At 30.5% G+C, this 24857-nt stretch overlaps 2 protein-coding genes across 4 annotated transcripts in view; one reads left to right on the top strand and one right to left on the bottom strand.

The window, feature by feature from the left end:
* Positions 1–341: 341 nt before the first annotated feature.
* Positions 342–11323, bottom strand: LOC123295466. 3 transcript variants are annotated; one of them, XM_044876835.1, is made up of 7 exons: positions 8542–8676; positions 8385–8471; positions 7655–7988; positions 7472–7593; positions 7015–7323; positions 6082–6430; positions 342–1047 (listed from the first exon to the last, which is right to left on the bottom strand). In XM_044876835.1, the coding sequence occupies exons 1-7, from the start codon at positions 8605–8607 to the stop codon at positions 800–802; spliced, it is 1515 nt and encodes a 504-aa protein (XP_044732770.1). In that variant the 5' UTR covers positions 8608–8676; the 3' UTR covers positions 342–799. The 3 variants fall into 3 exon arrangements, with proteins under 3 accessions (XP_044732770.1, XP_044732772.1, XP_044732771.1); XM_044876837.1 differs by lacking the exon at positions 8542–8676 and adding an exon at positions 11184–11323 and having other exon boundaries at positions 343–1047; positions 7655–8017; XM_044876836.1 differs by having other exon boundaries at positions 343–1047; positions 7655–8017; positions 8542–8588.
* A 12-nt stretch (positions 11324–11335) lies between these two features.
* Positions 11336–24857, top strand: part of LOC123295452 (glucose transporter type 1) — a 44816-nt gene continuing 31294 nt past the window's right edge. Inside the window, exons 1-4 of the mRNA XM_044876815.1 lie at positions 11336–11452; positions 16889–17000; positions 20807–20992; positions 21982–22213. Coding sequence (XP_044732750.1) covers positions 20818–20992; positions 21982–22213 — 407 coding nt within the window. The 5' untranslated portion in view covers positions 11336–11452; positions 16889–17000; positions 20807–20817. The remainder of the gene's footprint in view (positions 11453–16888; positions 17001–20806; positions 20993–21981; positions 22214–24857) is intronic.

Here is a 24857-nt window from a genome sequence, read left to right as displayed (position 1 = left end):
GGAAAATCCTGCAAATTCAATCTTTTCAAATAAATACCTACATTAAATGAAATTTTTAATATTTAAAAATAATTGTGAGTGTACCCAATTATATTAAATCATTTATTTAAAAAAACAAAATTGTAAATTACAAATAAATCACAATTGCATAAAATTTCTTGTTTGTAACAAAAACTTCAAATAAATCCTTTTTCAAAAAATTTTTAATTGGAAGACTTGAAAATTAAGGGACTTAAGCATCAAATTCAAATTAGATATTCAAAACAATAAAAAAATAGTGACCTTAACTGTAGATGCAGAAGGGCCACTAATTGATATTTTTTAGAGAGATGATACCTAATAACAAGGTCTTAAATACATTATAAAAGGGTCTATAACTTGACAGAATTTAATATCTTTTGAAGGGATCTAAATGCTAGTGTTTTACAATTCTAATTTTAAGAGTTTCAGTGAACTTTGTCAAAAGAAACTTAAAGAGAGAATGAAAATAACAACGGTCAATTTGCTCCAGTTCCATAAAAATATATTTTTTTCATAAATAGGTATTATCTTTATTTCTATTCTTTAGCTTTAAAAATAGACCTGTAAAATACCAGATTTCGTTAGTAAGTAGACCCTTCCAAAATTATATAGTGACCTCAGAGGAAATTGTGTTCTGAATAGTTACCAATCATAATTCGTTTTTAAAAAGTCGCTCTTTTCTAAATTTATTGATTTTGAAACTTAAACTCTTTTATAGAAATTCAAGTCTTTCATAATAATTACGATGATTCTATTTCTCATAACTAGTTATTTTTAATCATTTTTGTCTATGATTTACATAACGATCTGAACAATTTGTAATTTGGCTACTTGTGGTTGATATATCCGATGGTAATTCTAAAAATTTCTTGGTATTATTACACACTGTTACAGTTTCTTCACTTTTTCGCCTATCTCGTCTTTTTAGTGATCGGGTTGGTAATGGTGTTGTTTCCATATGACTTGAATTGATGCTATTGTCTTGAGTTGGTATATTACTTATTAAACCCCATGATTCCGAAATTACTGTACCAAAAATATATTAAATGTAAAATTATTTCTCATTGTAATTGGACTGCCAAGTCCGTTTAAATAAATTAATAAATAAAATTATAAAAGCTTCATAACTTTCGGTCACAGGAGTGTCGAATGGATAACATGGTTTATTCAATATCTCTGAAACGGCTAGCTACATTTTAAGCAAAATATTTACGCGGCTACCGTACTTATCTTGTATAATTGTACATTTTGGAAATATTCACCCAGAAAGTAAAGAGCTTTGCAAAAAACAGGGAATGATTCAAAGTACAGCATTAAGAGAAGTTATTCAATTTTACCTATACTCTCTGATAGCATACGTAATTGCGACCTCTATAACTTCAAAGTTGACTATTTGGATTTCAAAACCTAGAGCCTAGACTATGTTGCATTTGGGGTTACCCAGGTTAAAATAAACCACTTAAACACTGTATTATTAAGAAGAATTAATATTTATTATATTTAACACAATTATCAATTATGACATTTTATACAGCACATGTTTCACACACTATATTCTTAGGTTATGTTAACAGTGTTATTAAGAGTTCCGAAACATTAATAATTACTATCATGACAAACAGATGTCTCTGCAAACATTATTTTTAGCTCTCTTCAACACTCCCACTAGCTAAAAAGAATGTTAGACAAAAAAGCATACATTAATTAATTTTAACAATACCCAATTTTCTAATAAACTTATTGTGCTTACTAGAACACAAACTTTTTGTCAACACATCAGCTGGCATATCTTCCGTTTTTAAATATTCTAACTTGATATGTCCTTTAGCTACTACTTCTCTAATATAATGATGTTTAATGTCAATATGTTTACTGCGCTTATTAATAATCGGATTAATTGACAATTTTTGTGCGCCCATATTGTCATTATACAAAGTTAAACAATTTTCAATACCAATTAATTCACATAATAGTCCTCTTAAATAAATTGCTTCCTTGGCAGCCTCTGAAATAGCCACATACTCGGCCTCAGTGCTGGACAAAGCTACAGTATTTTGTTTTCTGCTTTCCCAAGCGATTGGACCATTAGAAAAAAGAAAACAAAAACCTGTATAGGATTTTCTGTCATATGTATTACTGCCCCAAGTGGCATCAACAAAACCCTGTAAATATTTATCATCTTTGGTAAATTTTAAGCCATAATCTCTCGTTCCACGTAAGTATCTCAATATACGTTTAGCATGCTTCCAATGCGTTTCTGTATGACAATTGTTGAATTGACTGAGATAACTCACGGCGAACGAGATATCAGGTCTGGTCAAGACAGACAAATACATAAGACTGCCTATAAGTTGTTGATAGGGTACTTCAGTGTAATTATCATTTTCCCTATCTAAACTAAGACCTATCTCCATTGGAGTATTGATATTTTTAGAATCTGTCATGTGGAATCTTTTTAACAATTGATCCACATATGACTTTTGATCTAATGTTATCGTACCATTACTTTTGTCTATATTTATTCTCATTCCCAAACAATTTTTTATTTCGCCTAAATCTTTAATTTCAAAAGCTTTACTTAATTGCAATTTCAAATTATTTGACTCAATTTCATCGTTAGTAAAAACAAAAAAATCGTCTACATAAATACAAACAATAGTTTTCAAACCATCTTTCATCTTGGTGTACAAACAAGGCTCTAAATCGGATTTTTTATAATTCAAATTACTAAGAAAATCATCTACTTTTTCATGCCATGAACGTGAAGATTGTTTCAAACCATAAATTGCCTTTTTGAGTTTCAAAACTTTATTATTACTATCTTTTAATTGTAAACCTTCCGGTATCATCATGAAAACGTTTTCTTTTAAATCACCGTTCAAAAATGCCGTTGCAACATCAAGATGAAAAATGTTTAAATTTAATTTCGCTGAAAGTGAAAATAAAAGTCTTAAAGTAGAATGCCTTACAACAGGTGAAAAAGTCTCATCGAAATCAATACCCTGTTTTTGGGTAAACCCTTTTGCCACTAATCTTGCACGATATCGCACTTTACCAGAGATATCACTCTTTCTTTTAAAAACCCATTTGCACTTCACTACACAACCACTGTTAGGAATATCAGCGATCTCCCATGCTCCGTTCTTTTCAAATGACTGTAGTTCATCCTCCATCGCTGCCATCCAATGTTTACAATCCGGCCGTGACATTGCGTCTTCTACGGACACTGGATCACCATCGTTGTCTAAGCATAGATAGGTAACATAGTCATCGAATTTTTTTGGTTTTCGCTGTCTCTCCGATCTTCTGTTAGTAGTGGGGTCTTCAATTACAACATCCGGTACAAAATCAGCATCCTGACTGGCATTACTTTCTTCTGACATATTTAAACTCTCCACTTCTTCAGAATCTGAAAGTGTTTGATTAGATTCTCCCACTGAATCTGATAATTCCGAGTATATAATTATATCATCTTTTTTATTCAGTTTTTCATTTATAATGACGTCTCTACTAATTATTACTTTTTTTGTTTCTGGATCATATAGCCGAAAACCCTTGATGTTTTCGCTAAAGCCAACTAAAATTGTTTTCTTCGATTTTTTATCCCATTTTAAACGTTTCTCTTTGGGGATGTGCATCATGACCTCACTTCCAAATATCCTTAAGTTACTAACTTCTGGTTTTTGGTTAGTCCACATCTCAATTGGAGTCTTTTTTAAACTTGCGACTACAGAACGATTTCGCAGATATACTGCAGTGTTTACTGCCTCTGCCCAGAAAGTTTTGTCCAACTTAGCATCAAAAAGTAAACATCTAGCTTTCTCAACGATCGTGCGGTTTAAGCGTTCGGCTGTACCATTTTGTTGCGGAGAATATGCATTAGTTTTCTGATGTATAATTCCATTTTTTATCAGAAAGTTCTCGAAATCTTTGCTGCAGAACTCTCCACCACCATCTGTTCGAAAAATCTTAATTTTTGTTTCTTTTTGGTTTTCAACAAAATACTTGAATTTTTTAAAATTTTCAACTGTTTCATCTTTACTTTTTTGAAAATAAACAAAACTCATTTTTGTGTAATCGTCTTCAAGGATAAAAAAATACTTTGACCCACCTATTGATGTTGTTTCCATGGGACCGCAAAGATCTGCATGAACAACCTCTAGTGCGGTAGACGCCCTGTTGCCTTTGTGATTGAATGGCAATCTTGCCTGCTTTCCTTCACAACAGACCTCGCATATAATATTTTTATCAGAATCCTTACAATTCATCCCATTAACTATGCCATTTTTCATTAGATTGAGATCTTTATAATTTATATGCCCGAATCTTCTATGCCATGTCTCACTAGTCATTGCAGCTGCTGCCAGTGAAAAAAACTGCATTTTTGGCTTAAAAATCAACCGATATACATTATTCGTTAGGATAGCTGTTGCAATTAATGTGCGTTTTTTATTGTATATATCGCAACCTTTGTCGTGAAAAATAATCTCGTTACCATTCTTGATTAGCTGCGATACTGACAACAGATTTGTTGTTAAGCCTGGAACAAACTGGACATTGTTTATAGTTACATCATGCTTGTTTTTATTAACAAAAGTGGTAATTTCTATATCGCCTGCACATTCCACTGGTAACGAACTGTTGTTTGCAACTGTTATTTTTGGTAACTTTTCTTCACTAATATTTGACAGCCAATCTTTTCTAGCGGTCAAATGTGTGCTACAACCAGAATCAATGTAAAAATCAGTATTTTTAAAATTACCGCTTAAAAAAGTAGCACTAAAAGCATTACCGCTCACTTTTTTATTGCATTTATCATTTTCTTTATTATTATTTGGACATTTATTCATAAAATGACCTTTCTTTTTACATTTAAAACAAGTAATATTATTTTTATCTTTATAATTACTCACAGAACCGGAACCCGTGTTTCCATATTTTATTTGTTTTTTGAAGTTGTGTTTGGTCACAAAAGCTGCTGCTTTACTCTCAGCACTATCCAGATTCATATCAAGTAACTTGGATTTGATTACATCAGTGGTAATGTCGATTCCAGAATGTTCGATAGCTAGAATCATTGGCATGTACTTTTCAGAGAGTCCCGCTAGGAGAAGCGACCCTACCCATTCATCACTAATCTTGAAACCTGTTCTGTTCAATTTTTGTGCTGTTTCGATTACTTGATTGATGTAAATTTCCATTGAATCACTGTTTTCTAACCGTAACGATATTAATGTTCGTAACAAACCTATTTTTCTGGAAAAACCACTATCTTCATAAAGTTTTTTAAGTCGATCCCAAACATCCTTAGCTGTTGTTGCATCTTTGACATGCAAGTACAAGGAGGAATCCAGAGTTAAAATCAACTTTGCTTTAGCTTTTCCAACTAGTGTTGTATCCGTTTCACTACCATCAATACACTTTGTTAGTCCTTCTAAAACGAAAACATTTTCGACTGCAAATGCCCAATCTTGGTAATTGTCTCGACCCGTTAGACGCGGTACACTAGTTAAATAGTTTACGGCCATTTTCTTCTTAAAACTTAATACTGTTTATTAATGTTTATTAATATCACGAAACCTGAGCAATCTAGGAATCTACGCGATCTGGGCCCATAACCTGTTGCATTTGGGGTTACCCAGGTTAAAATAAACCACTTAAACACTGTATTATTAAGAAGAATTAATATTTATTATATTTAACACAATTATCAATTATGACATTTTATACAGCACATGTTTCACACACTATATTCTTAGGTTATGTTAACAGTGTTATTAAGAGTTCCGAAACATTAATAATTACTATCATGACAAACAGATGTCTCTGCAAACATTATTTTTAGCTCTCTTCAACAGACTAGTCCTTGCAGATACCCGCCCTCTTTGCTGAGCAATTTCAACTCTAAAAACAAAGACTTCCATGTTATAGCACTCATTTTCCTTGACCTCACTTCTCATCCCTTAAGTTAGATTATCAGCGAGTATCATGGGCTAAATTTTATTTTTTGTTTTTTTTTTTGGTGTAAAAAATATAAAAAATCATTTTGAAGTAACTTACTTCCATCGTGATGATTAGATGGTGAGGACGTTTCAATTTGTTCTAAATGATTATTTGAATTAACAAGTTCTTGTATATTGAGAAATTCTTGATGTAATTTTACTAATTGTTTTTCACGATTTTCAATAATTACACACATTTTTTCATATTTTAATTGTGCTTGTATTGTTTCTTTATTTGCTTGTTCCAATTCACGTTCTAAAATTTTATTATGTAATTGTAATTCATTTATTTGTTTCTTTAAATCTTTCATTTCGTCTAATCTTTCTTCAAGTTCTTTCATGTTTTTAATTTGTTCGGCTAATGAAAAAATTTCTTTAAGAAATTTTGATTTTTCTTCTTGATAATCCTAGAAAAAATATTCAATTAAGAACAAAAGAATTTGATTTAGTCAAAATAATTAAAATGATCCGTCGAAGTTCTCAAATCTCTCTCTATCAAAAATAAGTTCTCATATTTTTACTTGTGTAACGGTTCAAAAATGTATTACGAAAAAAATAGTTTGTTAAATTCTTTTAACCGCTATATCTCGAAAATGGCAATACTAATGAAAAAAGGTGTAGAGACACTTTTGGTAGAGAATCGGATTATCTATAATTTTTGTCTGAACTATTTTTGCTATGAAATTCATCGTTTTGCTGAAAAACGCGAAAAACCTATTTTTGCAAACTTCCTCCCTCAATAAAATTTTTTGCACAAGGGGGATTGATTGATGGGGACTTTTCACAATTCATTTATAATAGTATTCTGAACATTCATACCAATTTTTAGCTCTATGGCAATTTTTTTAACCTTACTTATATTTTATGGACTAATTTGACTGGATAATTAAGTTCAAAACCGTAGTTGAAAATGCAAATTTTTCAAGTGTTTTTATTCTATGATAATTTTTCATGGTCTATCGAACCGGGAAAAATACTTGAAAATGTATACCTTTTCGTTGATAGTAATTTCAGCCCGCAGATGATTAAGTTCTTCGCGTTCTCTTGTTAGCACATTTTGTAATCGTTGATTCTCGTCTTTTAATTGGGTAATTTCATCTTCCAAATATTTATGCTTTTCCTCAATCACTTTAACTTTTGATTCAAATTGCCTTTCAAATAAATTTACTTGGGTAACAGCTGTATTTGCACGTTTGCCGTTGCTATTTGTGGTTTGAACTTGTCGATTTATTGTTTTGGTTCGAGGTTTCAATTTTCCATTACTTGTTTGAGCAAATTTATCTTCACATTTCGTTCGTAACTAGAGATAAATAAAATTTTATTGAAAACCTTCTACCTTTTGATAAAAAATTAAACTTTTCTCAAATCTGATTTTATGCCATATTTCAAAATTTCTCAGATAAATACAAAAAACTCTATATTCCGATAAAAAAAAGATAGTTGCTTACCTTATGACACACTAAACATACGCCCTTTGTATCCGCAGAATTAAAGTTTTGAGGTATTCGGACCATTATCTCGCGTATGTTAGTAAGCATGCGATCTAAGTCAGTATTGGGAATCCCATTGCCTAAACAAAACAATGAATTGAATGAAAATTGTAAAAAGTGTGAATCAAAAAAATTATTTACCAATGGTTAAATTGACATGCCCTTGTATTTTCGAGCAAAACTCTTCAATCAAAAAATGCAATGAGCGTAATGGATCACATGCTTCCAGAACATTTCCTTGCGCATACGCTGCACGATGTTGGAAAATTTTTGACCAACTTAATTTAGTGACTTCATCGTCCAATGATGTAAACGCTCCCGTATAAACACTGGGTGATGTTAAATTTGGTGCCCGTTTTGATTTTGTCTGATTACGTGCATTCACTGATGTTGAACGTTTGTTATGATTCATTATTAATGGTCTTGAATATGATGGTGCTGGATTTTTATTATTCACCGACAGTGCTCTCGATCGCTGTTTTATCAATTGAATATTGATAATATCTAAAGAAGTGGTTATCGTCCAATAGGATGTAACTTAATTGGTAATTAAAATATTTCTTACTACTTTGTAGATTTGTACAACACACAAAGTGTTCTATAGTAAAAGGTAAAGCTCCTTTTTAACGAAAATAAAATATCGTTACATTAGCCTATTATTTCTAAGTTTTTTAATTAAAAAATGGCTAAATTAACGTGAAAGTCGTTAAAACAACGCTCAAAAACAACTTTTAAAATTTGTGCTAATTTGTGCTGTAATCTACAAATAGGAAATGGGAAAGCTCCATTTAATTTTTTTTTTTAACGTAACGTGCTTGATACAAAATTTAAGGATTTGTAAAAATGTTAAATGAAATATATTTATAATTACCAAATACGGATTTTGGCTATTTTTTCCTTGTAAATTTTCGAGACAAACACGAAATTTTTCAACTCTTGGTTCCCTACTTTTCTTTGACTAAAACAAAAATATTTTAAAAATAAATACAATTAATAAAAAGTAAATAAATAAAATTTTGATCACAAACTTTGATAATATTTTTCCGAATTCGTTTTGGTGATGAATGAAATTTTGTTGTTCCAACCGATGACATATTTTATCAAGGTTCAATGAAATATTTTCCCGCCTTTTTCGTATTTTGAAAAATAAACACGTTATAATTTTTTAGGTTTTATTTTTTTAGAAAGAAACATTATGATTATAAAATTAATATTAGTTTTATGAATTATGATGGTTTTACTAAACATAAATAATTTTTTTGAACCCAGTATCAAAAACTTTTTATGGAATAAAATATTTTACGTTTTGAGTGACAGAGTGAAGTCTATATCTGTCAATGTTTTGATGTCTTGGATCCACAAATGTAAATCTTTAAAAAAACGATTGTGTTTAGAAAAACAAATTTTTAGAACTTTTTGTGAGGATTTTTTTTTTTTTTGATTTTGTAAAAGGTATGCATTTCTTATCATATAATAAATATAATTAGTCATATTAAAATTATATACAATTATTAAATGCTTATCAAAGTTGAGAAATGGTTCAAATTTCATTGTTTTAATCAATAATTAAGTTGAATATTGTGGTATTAAATTTAAATATCAAATTTACATAATTTCATTTCATTCTAAGGAAATATACATAAGTATTTATTGGATTTTGTGTGGTATTGGGTTTTACTACAACATTTTCTTGGGATGCATTATGTGGTTATAAATTAAAATAATGAGTAATCATGACGAGTTATAATAATTTTAAACACAATCGAGACAAATTTGGCTTAAAGTAATTTTAAAAAATTAAAGGTACGGGTATGTTTTTGAACATGTCGTAATCAGGCCCAGTCCCTGGCGAAAGTACTGTCAGTTGAATATTTAAATATCTTCAAGAGATGTTGTTCATTTAATTTTAAAGTTGACCTCTGCAAAGCTGATATCCAGAATGTAAGTCCGAAATAATTATAGGTAGCGGCAACGTTTTTGCCAAGTTCAAATTTGCTCAAAATGAACTTTGAAATCGGATAAACATTTTTTTAATAGAATTTGTTAAACACGTGATTAAAATCATAAATTTCTTTAAAAAAAAAAAACACATAAAAAACATGCTTTAATAATTTAAACCATAAATGTTGGAAACCGATAACCCAGTGCCAGTAACAGGTATCATACATCAAATTAAGATTACATTTTCAGTCAATTTTTTTCAGCTCTAAAGCCTTTTATTATAATAATTTATGATAATCATTGTGTGTGTTAGGAAAAGGTTAGTATAAAACTCTCAAGGTTGTAGAATATTTTATTAGAAAGAAAAAAAGAATAGTTACCAGAGTTTGAATTAGCTTATAATTAGATTATGTAATTTAATATATGATAAAAAAGAGATACTTAAAGAAGTATATAATTGTAATCTTTACACTTCCAAGTACACTATATATCTTCTCAATAATTGATAAAAGGATGGGGGATATCTAATTATTTATTTGCTATCCGGTATGTTCAATATTATTATTGCTATTGTTATTGATGTATTGATTTTGTAAACAATATGTAATTATTCTTAATTCTCTATATTTTTTCATTTGGAAAATAATTAGTTTTTCACGATGCTTTGTAATAAATTTTAATCGACTGATGATAATGTAAGGCAATTTCAATGTGGTTATGATTTTGAGTAATTTAATTTACTTTCTGCCTTGGTGAATAATAATAATAATAAGTACCTGGATGACCGAGCTTTGCTCAGTATTTTTTATCAAAAAGACAAAAATTTTATCACTAATATAAGAACCGTTTTAAATGTCTCCAAACAAACACCAAAATTGAAATATTCTTCAGGATGGCAAAGATGATCCGTAGGTCTAGATGTTAGGGACCCAGTTGTGATATTCCACTTGTTGTTTATCTGGACCTACAGATCGTCCTTGCCATCCTGAAGAATATTTAGTCACCTAGACGAAGAGACCGTTATAAACAACCGAAACTGTATTATTCTATCCCGATTTCAAGGGGGATTGATAATTTGAGGTCACCATAAATTATGAAGATAATAATGCAAACATCAATTCTTTGCCAAAAGAATTCCTTCTCTTTTCCACTGCATATTAGTTTCAACTTAGCCAGCCAAATGTTGTAGTTGAATTTATACACAAATCAGCCTAATTCGATAAATTGGGCAAGTATTTTGCTATGGGAATGACAAGCACCGCTGAAAGGATCGCTTGGAGTCCCATTCTGTGTCTGTGATTCTTCTGACTCGCCCCCCTTCATGCTAGGTTGATTCGGGTCGCAAATTCAGGTTCTGGTGAAAACTATCACCGCCCAAGGTACTTTTCAGAGGTATGTACATTTCATAAACTCCCAAAAAAGACATTCGTAGATTTTTCACCGAGAATAACGCAGTTTGTAAACTTAAATAAAATCTAAAACGTAAGCCGGGCGGCTATCCACTCAAAAACTTCGTATTGAGGGGGTCAAAAGTAAAGGAAAAAAAATTCGGATGACTTCTCCATATACATGTTGCCCATTGGGAATTTTCTTTGTTAAAGCATGTGATTTTTATTAAGTTATGCGAATACATATTTACAGCATTAGTAATAATAATAAAAATATTTTATCAATTATTTTTGTAAAAATAGATGCTTTACAAAAATGAAAAAGTTTTATGAGTACTTACAATTTTTTATTTTAAAGATTACTGTTAACAGTGTTAACTAAAAAAAAATATTACAAATTATAGAAATAAAATGTTCTTTTTTACAACTGGGTGGGGGTTTTGTAAGATATTAAAGAATTTATTTCTACCTTTCAAAACAGTATCACAAATTGAATTGCAATACACAACGTATTAAACTATTAGAATTTTGTTATTGTTTTTATTACAATATTGTGTACAGTAGTGAAGGTGTTTTTAGCCGGACTATGTTTTTTCATGTTTATTGAATGGTAAATAACCTTTGATTTAATTAGTTATAAATGAGTTTTATAATTGATGATATTATATAAGATGTTATTAATATTTTGATAAGTTAAATTATGTTGTATCCAATGCTAATGGGTAATTATCATCAAGTCATTAAGTGGAATATTGTCGGAAGATACTGCTATTTAGTTTTTTAATTTTTAACTCAACCGGTTTAACACATGATCTTAAAATTAATTCGATTTATGTAGCATAAATTATGCTAGATGCTCACTGATCTCCGTATAACTGGATAGAGGATCGCATGTATTAAAATTGATCTAATTTTAAGTATAAACTAGCGCCTCCAAATGGGTGGATAGAACTAAAAAAATGAAACGGCGCAAGATATATTTAATAAATTTATACTTGAAATCGCAACAAATTTATATTTCGTACAATGGTTCCATTTAACTTAACAATGGTAGCCACTAATTCTCGAACAATGTGAATGCTTCAATATTAAACACTTAAATTTATTTTACGCCATATAGATCCTTTATCCAGACCCAGGCAAGACCGATGGTGTCCGAACGAATCTAATAATTGATATGTTCGCAATGATACCGTGACACGCAGAAAAGGCGCAGGTTCTCACTAGATTTTTTTGCTGATAAAATCTGACACATAAACAAAAAGCTTGGTCTAAATAAAGAACAAACCTTCGTCTTCAATGTAAAAAAATTAATTACTTAATTGCACTAACAAACACAGTAAACGTAAATTGAATGACACGGTAATTCGAGTGCGGCAACAATAACATGCATCCGTAAGAGCTAATAAATAAAGAACAAACCATCGTCTTCAATGTAAAAAAATTATTTACTTAATTGCACTAACAAACACAGTAAACGTAAATTGAATGACACGGTAATTCGAGTGCGACAAAAATAATAACATGCATCCGTAAGAGCAGGTAGATTGCGGCTTACAAAGCAGGCGAGAGCGAGGTTGAGGTAACTCAAGTCATCTGTTAGAGATGGTTATCTAACTACACCAAGAAAGAACTCTCAATGGAAAGCAAAAGAGTTGAGTTTTCTGACTTTTAAAAAAATTGATATAAATACTCCACTGTGCGACGATGTCTTGCGGTGTAATCCATGTCTAAAAAAGCTACTAAAGTCCCAGTTACATTAATTTTTGAGTAAACAATGAATAGATTTGTGGGTCTGGGAAATCAGTGCAAAAATACGTTTTTTGCATTTGTTTTATACCTCTATTAAGTCTAGAAGGGTTTTTAACGGAGTATACTAAGCTAGATAGCTTAAATAAATTTTTAGTAACAAAATAATTAATCTTCAAGAATTGAATAAATTCATAAGTAATACTAAGCTTCAAGAGAGTAAAGTTTATTGCGTTAGAGAGAAAACATGTCGACAAGTTTATAAAAAGTTCTTACACAGGCTAAGAGCCGGCGATAAGAAAATGGAACTTATTTAGTAAATAATGAAAATCTTGACCCATATCAATAATTTTTGCTACGCTCAAAATAAGTTTCACTGATTCTAACCTGTTTTAAATAGCCATATGGCGTTTTTATTTATTTTAACTAAATTGAATAAGTCACCTGATATCTAATATTTTTGTGACCTTTTTCAAATCAGTAGTTTGTTATTTATTGAAATTGAAAATATTGAAAGTAAGATTTGATACTGATTTTCTATTTAAAATAGTTGCATTAACAAAAGGGTAATGCCCATATTGTATATAGGGAAGTTATTCGATGTTATCTTGTTTTTCATTTACTAATGATAATATTTCTAAATTATAGTAAACATTACATATCAGAAGAATTCCTTAACAATCTTCAAAAAGAATGTTATATATATATTTTGTAGTCAATAGCTTCAGATATAAAAGCTCATTTAAAAAAATGCGATAATACGGCATACTACCTCTATATGCGGAGTGTCAAGATAAATAGTTTGTCGATCGGATGCATAGTTTCTGAGACATCGTCTAAAATGCAATACTAGAGCTATTTCAGGAAATATCTTTTTCATTTTTTTTGAATAAGCAAATGATTTTTGCGAATTTTGGGTCATAATTATTCTAGAAAATCTGAAAATTGAAAGTTCTACTATCTATGTTAAATTTCAATGTCACTTTAGTCTGTGTGCATTGCTAAAAAATTTGAGGGAAAAGTATAACAAACTATACTAAAAACTCGATAATGATCAGGGAATGAAGAGTGGCTGTCCTGGGGTGGGACATACTTAGACCATAAAGCCTGTTGTGATACCGAAAAATGGTTGGTCCATTCCCGATCACTACTCCAAGAACCATTTGGAGCTGTTTAGGAACAGCAGGTGTGCTTTGACATCAACGGACTTCCGCCTAGAAAGTGTCCTGTAATAGCCGCATTAATTTTGCTAATAGAGGCCCTTTTTAGTGATATAAGATTTTCGGAACGCCTGTAATTATACTCAGACCATATTTGTCTTGTAGTACCACAAGTACGTTCCTCCCTCTATCTAAGATTGGCCTTTTTTTGAGGTATCCTCTTTGAGGAGCAACTTTGCAATTCGCAAATGGAACTCCCGGATGTCTATTGATACTTGTGTCCGGCTGCATTGTGCCATTTCTAGCAAACTCGTTGTCTTCACAATTTCCCGGAATGTCCTCGTGAAAGCATTTTGCATAACAACAAAGATTTTGCTGAAGAAGGTTATCAAAAGCACATTCCAATCTATGAAGGACAGTGAAATATAATTCATTGTCCTTTCCCAAAGATGTTTCGTAGAGATTATCGGTGATAGGATCGGTCTTTATCGTAATAGGATGCCGGTACAGAACGAAATTCGAATCTGAACTTTTACTGAACTTAAATTTAGTCCGTTAGTTATCACCTATCACTTTGCCTTGTAGTTGCTTAGTTAATTTATCTGCTAGTTAGTTTGCCTGATAATAACTCTATATTTTGTCTGTATATAGAGGTAGAAATAGAATATGTTATGCAATATGAAGTCATTCTACTTTCTTCAGTAATATGAAGAAAGAGAATATAATTTTAAAACTGATAACATTGTAACCTAATGTGTGGTACTATTATCAAACCATCCAGGTAGAAATCCTTATTCACTTGTTTTGAAGTGCTTATATGCTAAAGTATTGTGAGTTATCACGTGATGTTTATCTGCTAAATAGTGGTCGATATATGGCTTTACCTAAGTTTATTTTTATGTACATAAATGTAGTACTAGTTCGACCCGTGAGGAATTCCACAGTGCGGTATCCCTGGTTAAAAATATGCTAGGGAAGTAATATATTAGTGAGTAATTTATCTTCTGTTTATTTATAGGCAATTTTTTATTACATATATGATATCAAATTATATATTGAACAAAATTAAATTTTATTATTATTACCCTAGCATGTTTTTTCCTAAGTGGTACATTTTTAGACAGTAAGTCTATTTTTCATAATTAGCCAGCACGATAACCTTTAAAATGAATGATAAATCATGGAATTTGATGATGGAATATATCAGTTTAGATAGAGAAATAATATATGAGTTTCCTTGCAGGCAGAAGGACTTATAGTGGTACTGTTATTTTTGTCCTTCGAATTAAAAAAAGTATGCAAGGCAAAAAATTTTTGTCTATATGTTGTTTTTATGGGAGATCATTTATCAATAAATTCTCTTGTTCAGCTAATTTTTGGGGTTTCTTTTTCATACCAAATTAGAGTAGATTTGAGTCGTTAATCTCTTCATTATTCGCACACTTTATGCCAATATTTTTGTGGGTTTCATGAATACTCGATTGGTGGAATCTTCTAAAATGAAATTATTATGTTTACTTACAAAATAAGATCCTTATTTCGTAATAAGTTCAGGTTCCATTATAGTTAGTCAGGCGAAAAATCTCTGACTCGGAAGCAACATCGAGAAAATGGAGTACTTTGCCATTTTATCATTTTACTTTCTATTTGATTGTAAATGGATAAATCACCTAAAAATGAGGGTGGTAGCAAATATATTTTGCCAAATGAACCCTGCGTTTAAGCCGCTATTTAGCTCGGCAACGTCAAGTGTAAAGGAAGTAGGATTCAACACTTAGAAATTGGTGGATTTCAATTTAAAAAGAAACAAAAACTAAAAAGTAAAGAAATAAATTATTTTAAATCCAATCCTTCATTATAACCAGTATTTTTTTGGTCGAAATCCGTTTATACTTTTAAAAATTGAACTGTTAAACGCCATCTTATGAAAAAAATTGTGCTGACTAATACTCTTGTCCACTTCTTCTTAAATACGAATATAATTTTCAACTCTGACAAGCCTTCGATAATAACTGTAACATAAAAAATTCATAAATCATAAGTTTTCATATGTTTTTGTTGTTGAGTGGAAAATTTCTTGAAAAATGTATGATAATTTACCTTTTTATTGCTTGCTGTACGTTAATGACCTTGGAATATATAAATATTATATGGGTGGGTAATTCCATGGATTAGTATAGGATTTAGAATAAAATGCATAATAACTTTTATAGGTTTAGCATTAATAGGTATCAAAAGCTTTTTATGTTTCATTCGATATTTATAAAAAGTTTTAAACAAAAAATAATACTTTGTTTGAATCCTTAAAATTTAGACCAAATGTTATTTTCATCATTTTCAAACATCAATTTCTCGACAATTTTTATCATTTTTGAGTTATAAACATAACTCAATACCCAATATACAAATTAATCCAATTATTTATTTTTGGTCCAAATATTGTTCGTGATGAAATACTGTTTTTTATTAATTTAAAAAAAGCGGAAGTTGGAGAGGGAAAAGAACTTCACTTAGCAGTTTAAATTCAAAAGTATCAATTTCGCTTTCACAGTTAATATCTTACTGAAAAATGCTCATACGAAAACGCTTAAAAGCAAAATTCACTCGGCGGTCACTTTTTAACCCCCGAACAAAAAAAAGGGTGTTATAAGCTTGACCTCTATGTATGTGTGTCTGTCTGTCTGTCTGCCTGTGGCTTCGTAGCGCCTAAACGGATAAACCGATTTTGATTTTTTTGTTTCATTTGAAATTTAATTTAATGGAGAGTGTTCTTAGCTATGTTTCAAGTGCGAGTTCAGGGTTCCGTGCCCGGAACAATTAATAAACTGGCCATGATTCTCAAAAGTGAGTTTAGGGTTCCGTACTCCGAACAACTAAAAAATTGACTATGGTCTGATTTGCGCATTCACAAAATTAACCCTTTCACTTTTCGTTAATTTCGCGAATACGCAAAATCAGATTTAAGATCTCCAAACAACGCCCTATTGAATGAATGAATAAAAAAATCTAGTGTCACAAACTTTTGTGCCAGTCCGTAACTGTACTGGACTAAAATATCGATAGACATTATTGACTCTTAAACATTTTAAAATTTATTTTTTGAAATTTAATTCAATTTTTTTTCTGTATTGTTTCAGATTTTTTGAGACATGTTGTAGCAATTAATTCATTTACAAAATACCATAGGAATATCGAAATCCTTTGGTCGAAGTTAGTGACCGCTACACCAGCATGGCTTGTATGTTAAAAGTAAGTTTTTCAAAAATTTAATTTTTGTATTTTCCCATATATTTTATTTATAAATTTTAATTATATAACTTTATTATTTATGATTTAGTTTTTTTATAATTATATACTAATAAAAATTATATCAAATACAGAATGTTTATGTTATAATTAAATGACACGTTCAAGGATTAGTCATATTTCTGATAGTTCCACGTAAAATTTATATATAAGACCTTTAGAGAATTTTAATACTAGTTTTTGGAAAAGAAAACCTTTGCACAAAAAAAAGAAGAAATATGAACGATGATTCATTGGATTTAAAATGCAAAGACGAGCAATGAAATATGATCCCTTGAAAACGAAAACAAAAAGCGCTAATTTAAAAAATATTTATAAATATAAAACTATCTCTGTTATCTAAACTTTAAGTTCAGTCGTTGAAATTGGAGTAAATCATTATATAACCTCGGTATGGGCTTCATCATAGTTGGAGTTAACCGTCGATCATTCCTCATAAAAAATAACCGTCCCCCAGGTTGAATTTATATAACGTATACAGGTTGGTCCAAGTTATAACAGCAGGACTTCATCAAATATTAGATAACATTAAGACAATGACAATTGGGCAACGACCTTTGTTGGATATAGGGTGTTGAAATTTTTGAAAAACAAGAATATTATATTGAGTATTGCTTAAACGCTTACTTATCAAAATTTAAAATTTGGCACATAATGCTCTACCCATGATGCATTGCATAACGCTTTTCAATTTTCAGTAAAGTCAGTGGCGCTGGAAATATTTTTTTCCAAACGGGGTGATGACACACCCATATCTCTACAGCTGGTTTTTGTAATTTACCGGTAATTGGAAAAAATAGGCCGGAAATTTTATAGGCTCGGAGTATTGTTGTAATTACGAGTTGGTTGGGTTGAGTTTGTCAACTTTAGAGGAGTTGGTTGGGTTCTACAGTTTTTAGCGTCCTCCTTCAAAAATGGGACACAATTACAGAATTTTTTTCGGTCTATTTTTTCCTAATCCAAATTATCACCATAAGCTTTAAATTATTAAGATTTTTTAGCTCGTACTATCAAATTTCCAATTTTTCTAACCAAGCATTTTGGTAAAATTCAGAAAAGTATCCTTTTTCTTTCAAAATTTTAACAGCCCGAAATCTAAAAAAGGACGCTTTGCCGGCTAAGAGTGTATTAAGAAATTGTTATTGTTATAATATTATGTACCAATTGATGAAGTTCTGCTTTTATTCCTTGTAACACCCTGTATAATGTGTATTTTCTATAAATTATTTATGGGAGATGGCCGATGGTTAATTCTAATGGAAATATGATGGGTAAACCTAAGCTTCCCCACAGTAAAGTAAATATTTATGTTCAATGTTTTTCTATAGTCCTTTGAAATTGCCTACGGGCGCAATACTTCTTAATCCGCTTCGGTGACACGGCGTCAGCTTAAAAATTGCAGTTTTTAAGGTGTCGGAAGATGAAGTACAGTTTTCCTAAGTGTCGAAGAAAGTGATTTGTGAATCTTTTATTCAATTATTTTCGTATTTGAAAATTCGCTCAATAAAAATTTATCAAGCTCTTTTAAAGAGAAGTTCCCGGGTGTGAACATTTTTGTAGAGGAAAGAGTTATTAGACAACAGCCTCTCAAATCTCTCACCGTTCTGAAATGACCATTAACACTATGGAATCTAATAAAAAATGATCAATTTTTTGTATTAACAAAACTTAGAACGTTTCGAATACTTCTACGATGTGTAAATTTTCTAAAAACATTCTGTATATTTTTATTAAATATATCGCATGTTGTATTTTGTATTTCTAATAAAGTTTTCTAAACTAATAAACTAACATAAATTTCTGAACAATAATATTATGATTATTTTTTTAGGAAAGCACAAAAAAAAAAAGGAAATGTATTCAGAAAGTAGAAAATAGTCTTCCTTTCATTAATTATAATATTTATATTATTTAAAAAAAAAAAAAAAAAAAAAAACAAAACAAAACATATCTGTTTTTTTAATATATTTTAAATTACTACCGTATATAAGAAAAATCCAGTGTGAATACTATGTGACCTCTGTATACAGACTCAGAATGTATATCGGATGTCTCAAGATACACCGCCTCTAACAAGAATCCCAAATACTTGTAAATCGGCCACGCCGGATCGAAAGGACATTTGTTTTTGGTTATTGATTCCGACAGAAAGTGGTTTATTCAGATTCGTTCATAATTTAAATTAGAAAGTTTTTCCTTATAAATTAAAAATTCCATTTACTTTTATTGGAGAAATTTTTTCTAAAACATCTATTTCTGCCAAATGTATTCATCAATTTATATCCAAGAACATTCTAATTTGATTTGCCCCTCCAACTATAAAAGATCACACTTTCCATTTATCTGGAATCGCCGATTTATGAATAATAATTTGTTTTAAGTTTCACATTCAATGAAATATTTAGAATTTTAGAGTTAGGGGCGTACGGTTTGAATGTGAAACTAAAAATGTTTCAAAAACGAGGATTTGCAAAAATTTAATTTTTTATGAGTAAATTAAAATCAAAAATATCCGTGGAAAAATTAATTTAAATACAGACAGACTATGTATATAGAAGTAAAAAAAAATCGAAGAAAATATATACTTAAATAATTGATTTAAAATTATATTTCATAATTTTCTATTTTCATTCTTATTAAAATTTTATTATTGAAATATAATTTATCAGATTAAAAATACTTTTAAGTACTATAAAACATGATCCCTATTATTCCCTATTATTATATTATAAAAATGTAAAAGTAAGAATGTTTGTTTGTTTGTTTGTTACGCTTTCACGCAAAAACTAGCGAATGATTTTTAATGAAACTGAATAACACATGAGCTATAAATTATAAAGATCTAATCAAAGAATACAGATACATATCTAACCTAATCTGACATTTAATATTTTAACTTTTTACAGAAATCTTTAATTTATGGCTCAAAATAATGATCAGATGGAGCAGAATGGTCATCATTTTGAACCATAAATTAAAGATTTCTGTAAAAATTTAAAACAGTAAATGTCAAACAAATCATGGCCACCTTTTCTGATATACTCAATCAATTATGAATATTTTACAATTTAGAAAATTGAAAACTGTGCATATCCTTTAGCTGCGTAAAACAATCCTTCCAAGTGTTATGGAAGGGGGATAAGTGAGATCAAGAGAGGTGGTGGCTATAAAGCGGTGGTTTTTACTTTTAAGTTCAGTGAAGCGGGCGGGTATCAAGCTGGTATTATCATATTTCATTGATCTTACTTTTATGAGTACTATTTTTAGATAAAATACCCCACAACGTTACAATTTTAATTCAGAAGTTAAAGTTTTTTTTGAAAGCTCCGAGGCAGCCGGAATGGCAAAAGATAATTCCAATGTCGATATAGTAAATATTATCGATATAGTAAATTATATCAATATAGTAAATATTTCATTAGCATTAGTCAATATTTCATTAGCATAATGCCGATATAAAAATATCGATATATCGTTGCTATCCCTACAGGGAAATCATAAAAATAAAACGAAATTTCAAGAGACTACTATAGAATGTAAATTTTTAATTCTTATATATCCGTGTCATCTTTAAAATATTTGTTTAAAAAAATAATAAGAATTGACTACTTTCTAAATACAATTCGTTACTAAATCATGTAGAAAATTTGATCTACTTTTTAATTTGTGTAATTAAAATGTACATATTGGTGGTGTTTTAACAATATTCGAGGTGTTGGGATAAAAATTATATGATTCCCTCTATATAGATATTTAGAAAATGCAGGCCGAACGCCGCACCAGTGCCTCAGGACTGCGTCCCATGAGACCTGCACTACATCAACATCAGTTTGACGACGCTGAGAGCCCATCTGCTCCGATAGTAGTGAATAATTATCATCACTACCATCAGATAGCTCATCAGATTTATCCAACTGGTGTTTCTGAGTATACAGGTATGTTATCATTTGATCTTTTATTATTTAAGAAAATGAAAATAATTAGTATTAATTAATTTAAGTTTTAAAACATTTATGCTCCGAGTTTTTCTTTTTTCTCTTGCATCATAATTAAAATTGTATTGAGAGATGTAATAAATGGGTCTATGAAATCCTTTCATGAAAAACATGGTTAATCTTTGAACAGAACATGAAATAGCAAAGTTCTCTGTATAATAGAAACGCACTTAGAAAAATTCAAGAATGGCAAAAGAAAACTTAACTTTCGTTTGAGTTAACGTTGTTTTTCTTATTTTGCAACAAGCTCTTGTTCTAGAGCTTGAAAAGGTAACTTTTGTTTGAAAATTTTTGTTTGTAGACCTCAATTTCCAGTACTCATATACCTCGCAAGATTAAATAGGAAATGGCTTTCTGTGAAACTTTTTCAAACCGCCCCCAAAGATCGTTCTGATAATTTTCTTCAGATCGTTATTATCAAAAACTCTCACGGTTACAAAACTTTTTAACGAGTATTGTTCGAGCTACGGGCGAAAACTACACATATATTATATTTTTAGTACCTATATGACTAGGAAAATAGCTTTCTGTGAAACTTTTTCAAACCGCTCCCAAAATGTTTTTCGGATCTTACTGATCAAAAGATCTCTCAGCCACGATATTTTTAACGGGTAGATTTCGAGCTACGGGCAATCAAAGCTACAAATACATTACTCGAAAACTACTCGTTCAAAAATTTTGTGGCCGTGAGCGCTTTTGATCAGAACGACAAGAAGAACACTTTATGCTTAATTCCTAGCTACTTTCAGATTAATAATTTTGTTTGGAATTATGGAGCATCGTAAATTGTTTCGGGAATTGATTTTCGGAATAGAATTTTCATTTATTTATAGAAAACGGTTGATTAAAATTAGCCGACAGAAATCCTTGTTATTCTACTTTTTTTTTATTAGATTTTGTACATAAATTTTGATTTTGGTATAATTTAGTAACTAGTGGCGACGTGGAGGAACAGCACCATGTGTATGGGCCAACGGCGGCAAGTGAGTGTCACCCAACCGCTCCAAAGCTGACCGCCCCCATACGAGGACAACCGCCATTGCTGTATCCAGCATTCCACCGGCAGGTGCAGTATCGCTCCAGCAGGCGCCAGGTTAGTGATGCGACGCAGGAAAAAATACAAGAGGACGATGAGGCCACTCTCAGGGAGTTGCTTGTGAGGTAACGTCCTCCACTCCGACAAATTCATCAGCTCTCTCACGTACATTGTGCTATATCGAATTCAGTCAGATTATTAATTAATTACTCAAATTGCGATTATTTCTCTTTAAAAAAGATTTTTATGGTTTTTTTAGAATTGTACTTTCTGTAACTAATATAGGTGCTCCCCAATTGGTGTAGGGATTGTGAAAATGATTTTTCATAATATATTCATCTCATACTATTCATGATATATTTTCGATATTAGGATTCATTGTCCGTTTTTCTATTGAAAATCATTTCATTTAATATTTTTATCTATTCAGGTCAAATATTATTTAAAAAAAGTTTTTTATATTATTTGCATACGTAACCGTAAAGTTACAATTAATGAAAATGTGTATCATGTTTAAAGGTCACTGCACCTTTTCTCGCGAAAAATAATGTGTCATTAACCGTCATAATCAGATTACAAAGAAACAAATTTTAAATGCACTAAAACTAGCGTAAGAGAAATTATTGAATTTTTTGTTTTGAAGATCACAGCTTAATTTAAAGGGATACTTGTAAGTTAGCTTATCTGTATTTGTATTCACAACCATGTGTATTGGTTCTGCGTAACTTCAAATATACTATGATGATTATACGCTATAGTCGTGAAATCAGCAATCAGCGCCGCCAAATTCAGATATGCGAACTTACAAGTGGCGGACGTATATGGACCCACTCAAAATCCAGAGTGAACTCTCCTTCTTTTCTAGTCTTCTTGACTCAGGCACTAAAAAACGAAACATTCATTTCCCTGTAAATAATTCAGTAGAGAAAACGCATACTGTCATAAGAAAGTATTATTTATTGCGGAGGAAGAATTAATTTTGGCATTGAAAAAGGCCCATGATTGGTTGCAACTTCATTTTATCTTCTTAGTCTTAGATTTGTTTTCAAAATAATAAGGGAATTTTAGGACTTCAAATATAGATGTCAGCACTTTAGTGACGTATTATATTACCTTTCAAAAAAAAATCAAAATCGGTTCATCCGTTTAGTCGCTGCGATGCCACAGACAGACACACACATAGACATATCGGTCAAACTTATAACACACCTGTTTTGATTCGGAGGTTAAAAATAACAAAATTACAATAGCATTGAAAATTCGTTGATTTCTCAGGCAACGGAAAGAATAATAAGAATATTTCCTAAAATATGGTCGATACCTAGACATAGTGTGATATTTAGTCCTTAAAATTATCCAAATCATTGATTCAAATTATTATTTTATAGCGTATCGAATGGTAAAATTGCTCTCATACACTTTGTAAAAATGATTGTATATTTTTATGGGTCCCAAGGGTGACTTTATTAACAATTATTAATCTATGTCGTAAATATTTTGGGAGTTCGAATAAATAAATATAATATTCAAAGTCTTTGGACAGTTGTTAACCTCATTTAAATCATAAATAAAATTTCCTTAACTGTTCTATTCGCAATGCTCGGAGTCTCGTAATTATAAAGCCTAGGATCGACGTAAATTTTACCTCAATACAGCTTGAGTAAAAAAATTATATTATTGGAAACTCCATTTTAGCTATGACATCTGGTGTCTAGAAATGAAACAATAATAAGATTACGTTTATAAGGATGAATTCTTGTTGACTTCGAGTTGAGACATAGTTATTGAAATAAATACCACGATACTCGAAATAAAATTGTATATTAAGAAATTCTATTTAAAAAATACAATTAAAAAACATACAACGGACTTACATGTCGCTAAATATCGATATTTCGATTGCAACGCAATCATCGTCAGTAGCAAAATTTATTCGTATAACTCATTACAAACATTTTACACAAAATTAAAAATAAACAAAACATTACCAACAAAACAGTAACGATTTACAAAAAATAAAATTACAAAAATTATTACAAATTTGAAGAAAAAATTTCTCAATACCACCAAACTTTTTGTAAACATTGCACAACAAATTATTTAGTGGGTTTGAAAAGAGTAAGTGGGCTAGAGTTATATTTAACCATCATTGTAATAACAAGATAGATAGAATTTTGAACAAATCTGGAATTTCAGTTGGTTTTACATCTCAGAAATTACAACACACCTTGGGTCAAACCAAGGATCCAATTCCGGACGCCCAGAAATCGGGTATTTACCAAATTTCTTGCTCGGATTGTCCTAAAATTTATTTGGGGCAGACCAAGCGACAGATGTCAATCCGCGAAAAAGAACATATAAGTGATGTCAAGAATCATCGAATCGAGAAATCTTGCATTGCGTACCATGTTTTAAATACAGAACACAAAATTCTACCTGCCAAGTTAATTAAATCAGTTAGACATCACAATAGTTTAGATGCTTACGAAAGCATTTTAATCCATAAAGCAGGCAATAAGACTCTGAACTGGGATAATGAATTCGAGTATCGTGGTATTTATTTCAATAACTATAAGATTACGTTGTATATTTATATGAGTGAAATAAATAAGAGATGCGCGTGGAGGTCGTACAGGGATGTTGAAATTAAAATAACATTTTTGGCATTAGAGTGTAAAAATATATTTAAAACATGTTATGAATAATAATTTGTCAATTCGCACCGTGCGTGAGTTTTATTGGAGGCGTTTCCATGGTAACGATACACTA

This window comes from Chrysoperla carnea, chromosome 3, assembly GCF_905475395.1.
Source record: "Chrysoperla carnea chromosome 3, inChrCarn1.1, whole genome shotgun sequence".
Taxonomy (NCBI): Eukaryota; Metazoa; Arthropoda; class Insecta; order Neuroptera; family Chrysopidae; genus Chrysoperla; species Chrysoperla carnea.
This window is presented reverse-complemented; position numbering and strand designations above follow the sequence as displayed.

What these genes read in the sequence shown, in the direction of transcription:
- LOC123295466 (XM_044876835.1), bottom strand. Translation starts at nt 8,607, where the DNA reads ATGTCATCGGTTGGAACAACAAAATTTCATTCATCACCAAAACGAATT. An exon ending in TTCGGAAAAATATTATCAAA is followed by an intron (nt 8,472 to 8,541) that starts GTTTGTGATCAA and finishes TTTTTGTTTTAG; the next exon opens with TCAAAGAAAAGTAGGGAACC. An exon ending in ATAGCCAAAATCCGTATTTG is followed by an intron (nt 7,989 to 8,384) that starts GTAATTATAAAT and finishes TTGATAAAACAG; the next exon opens with CGATCGAGAGCACTGTCGGT.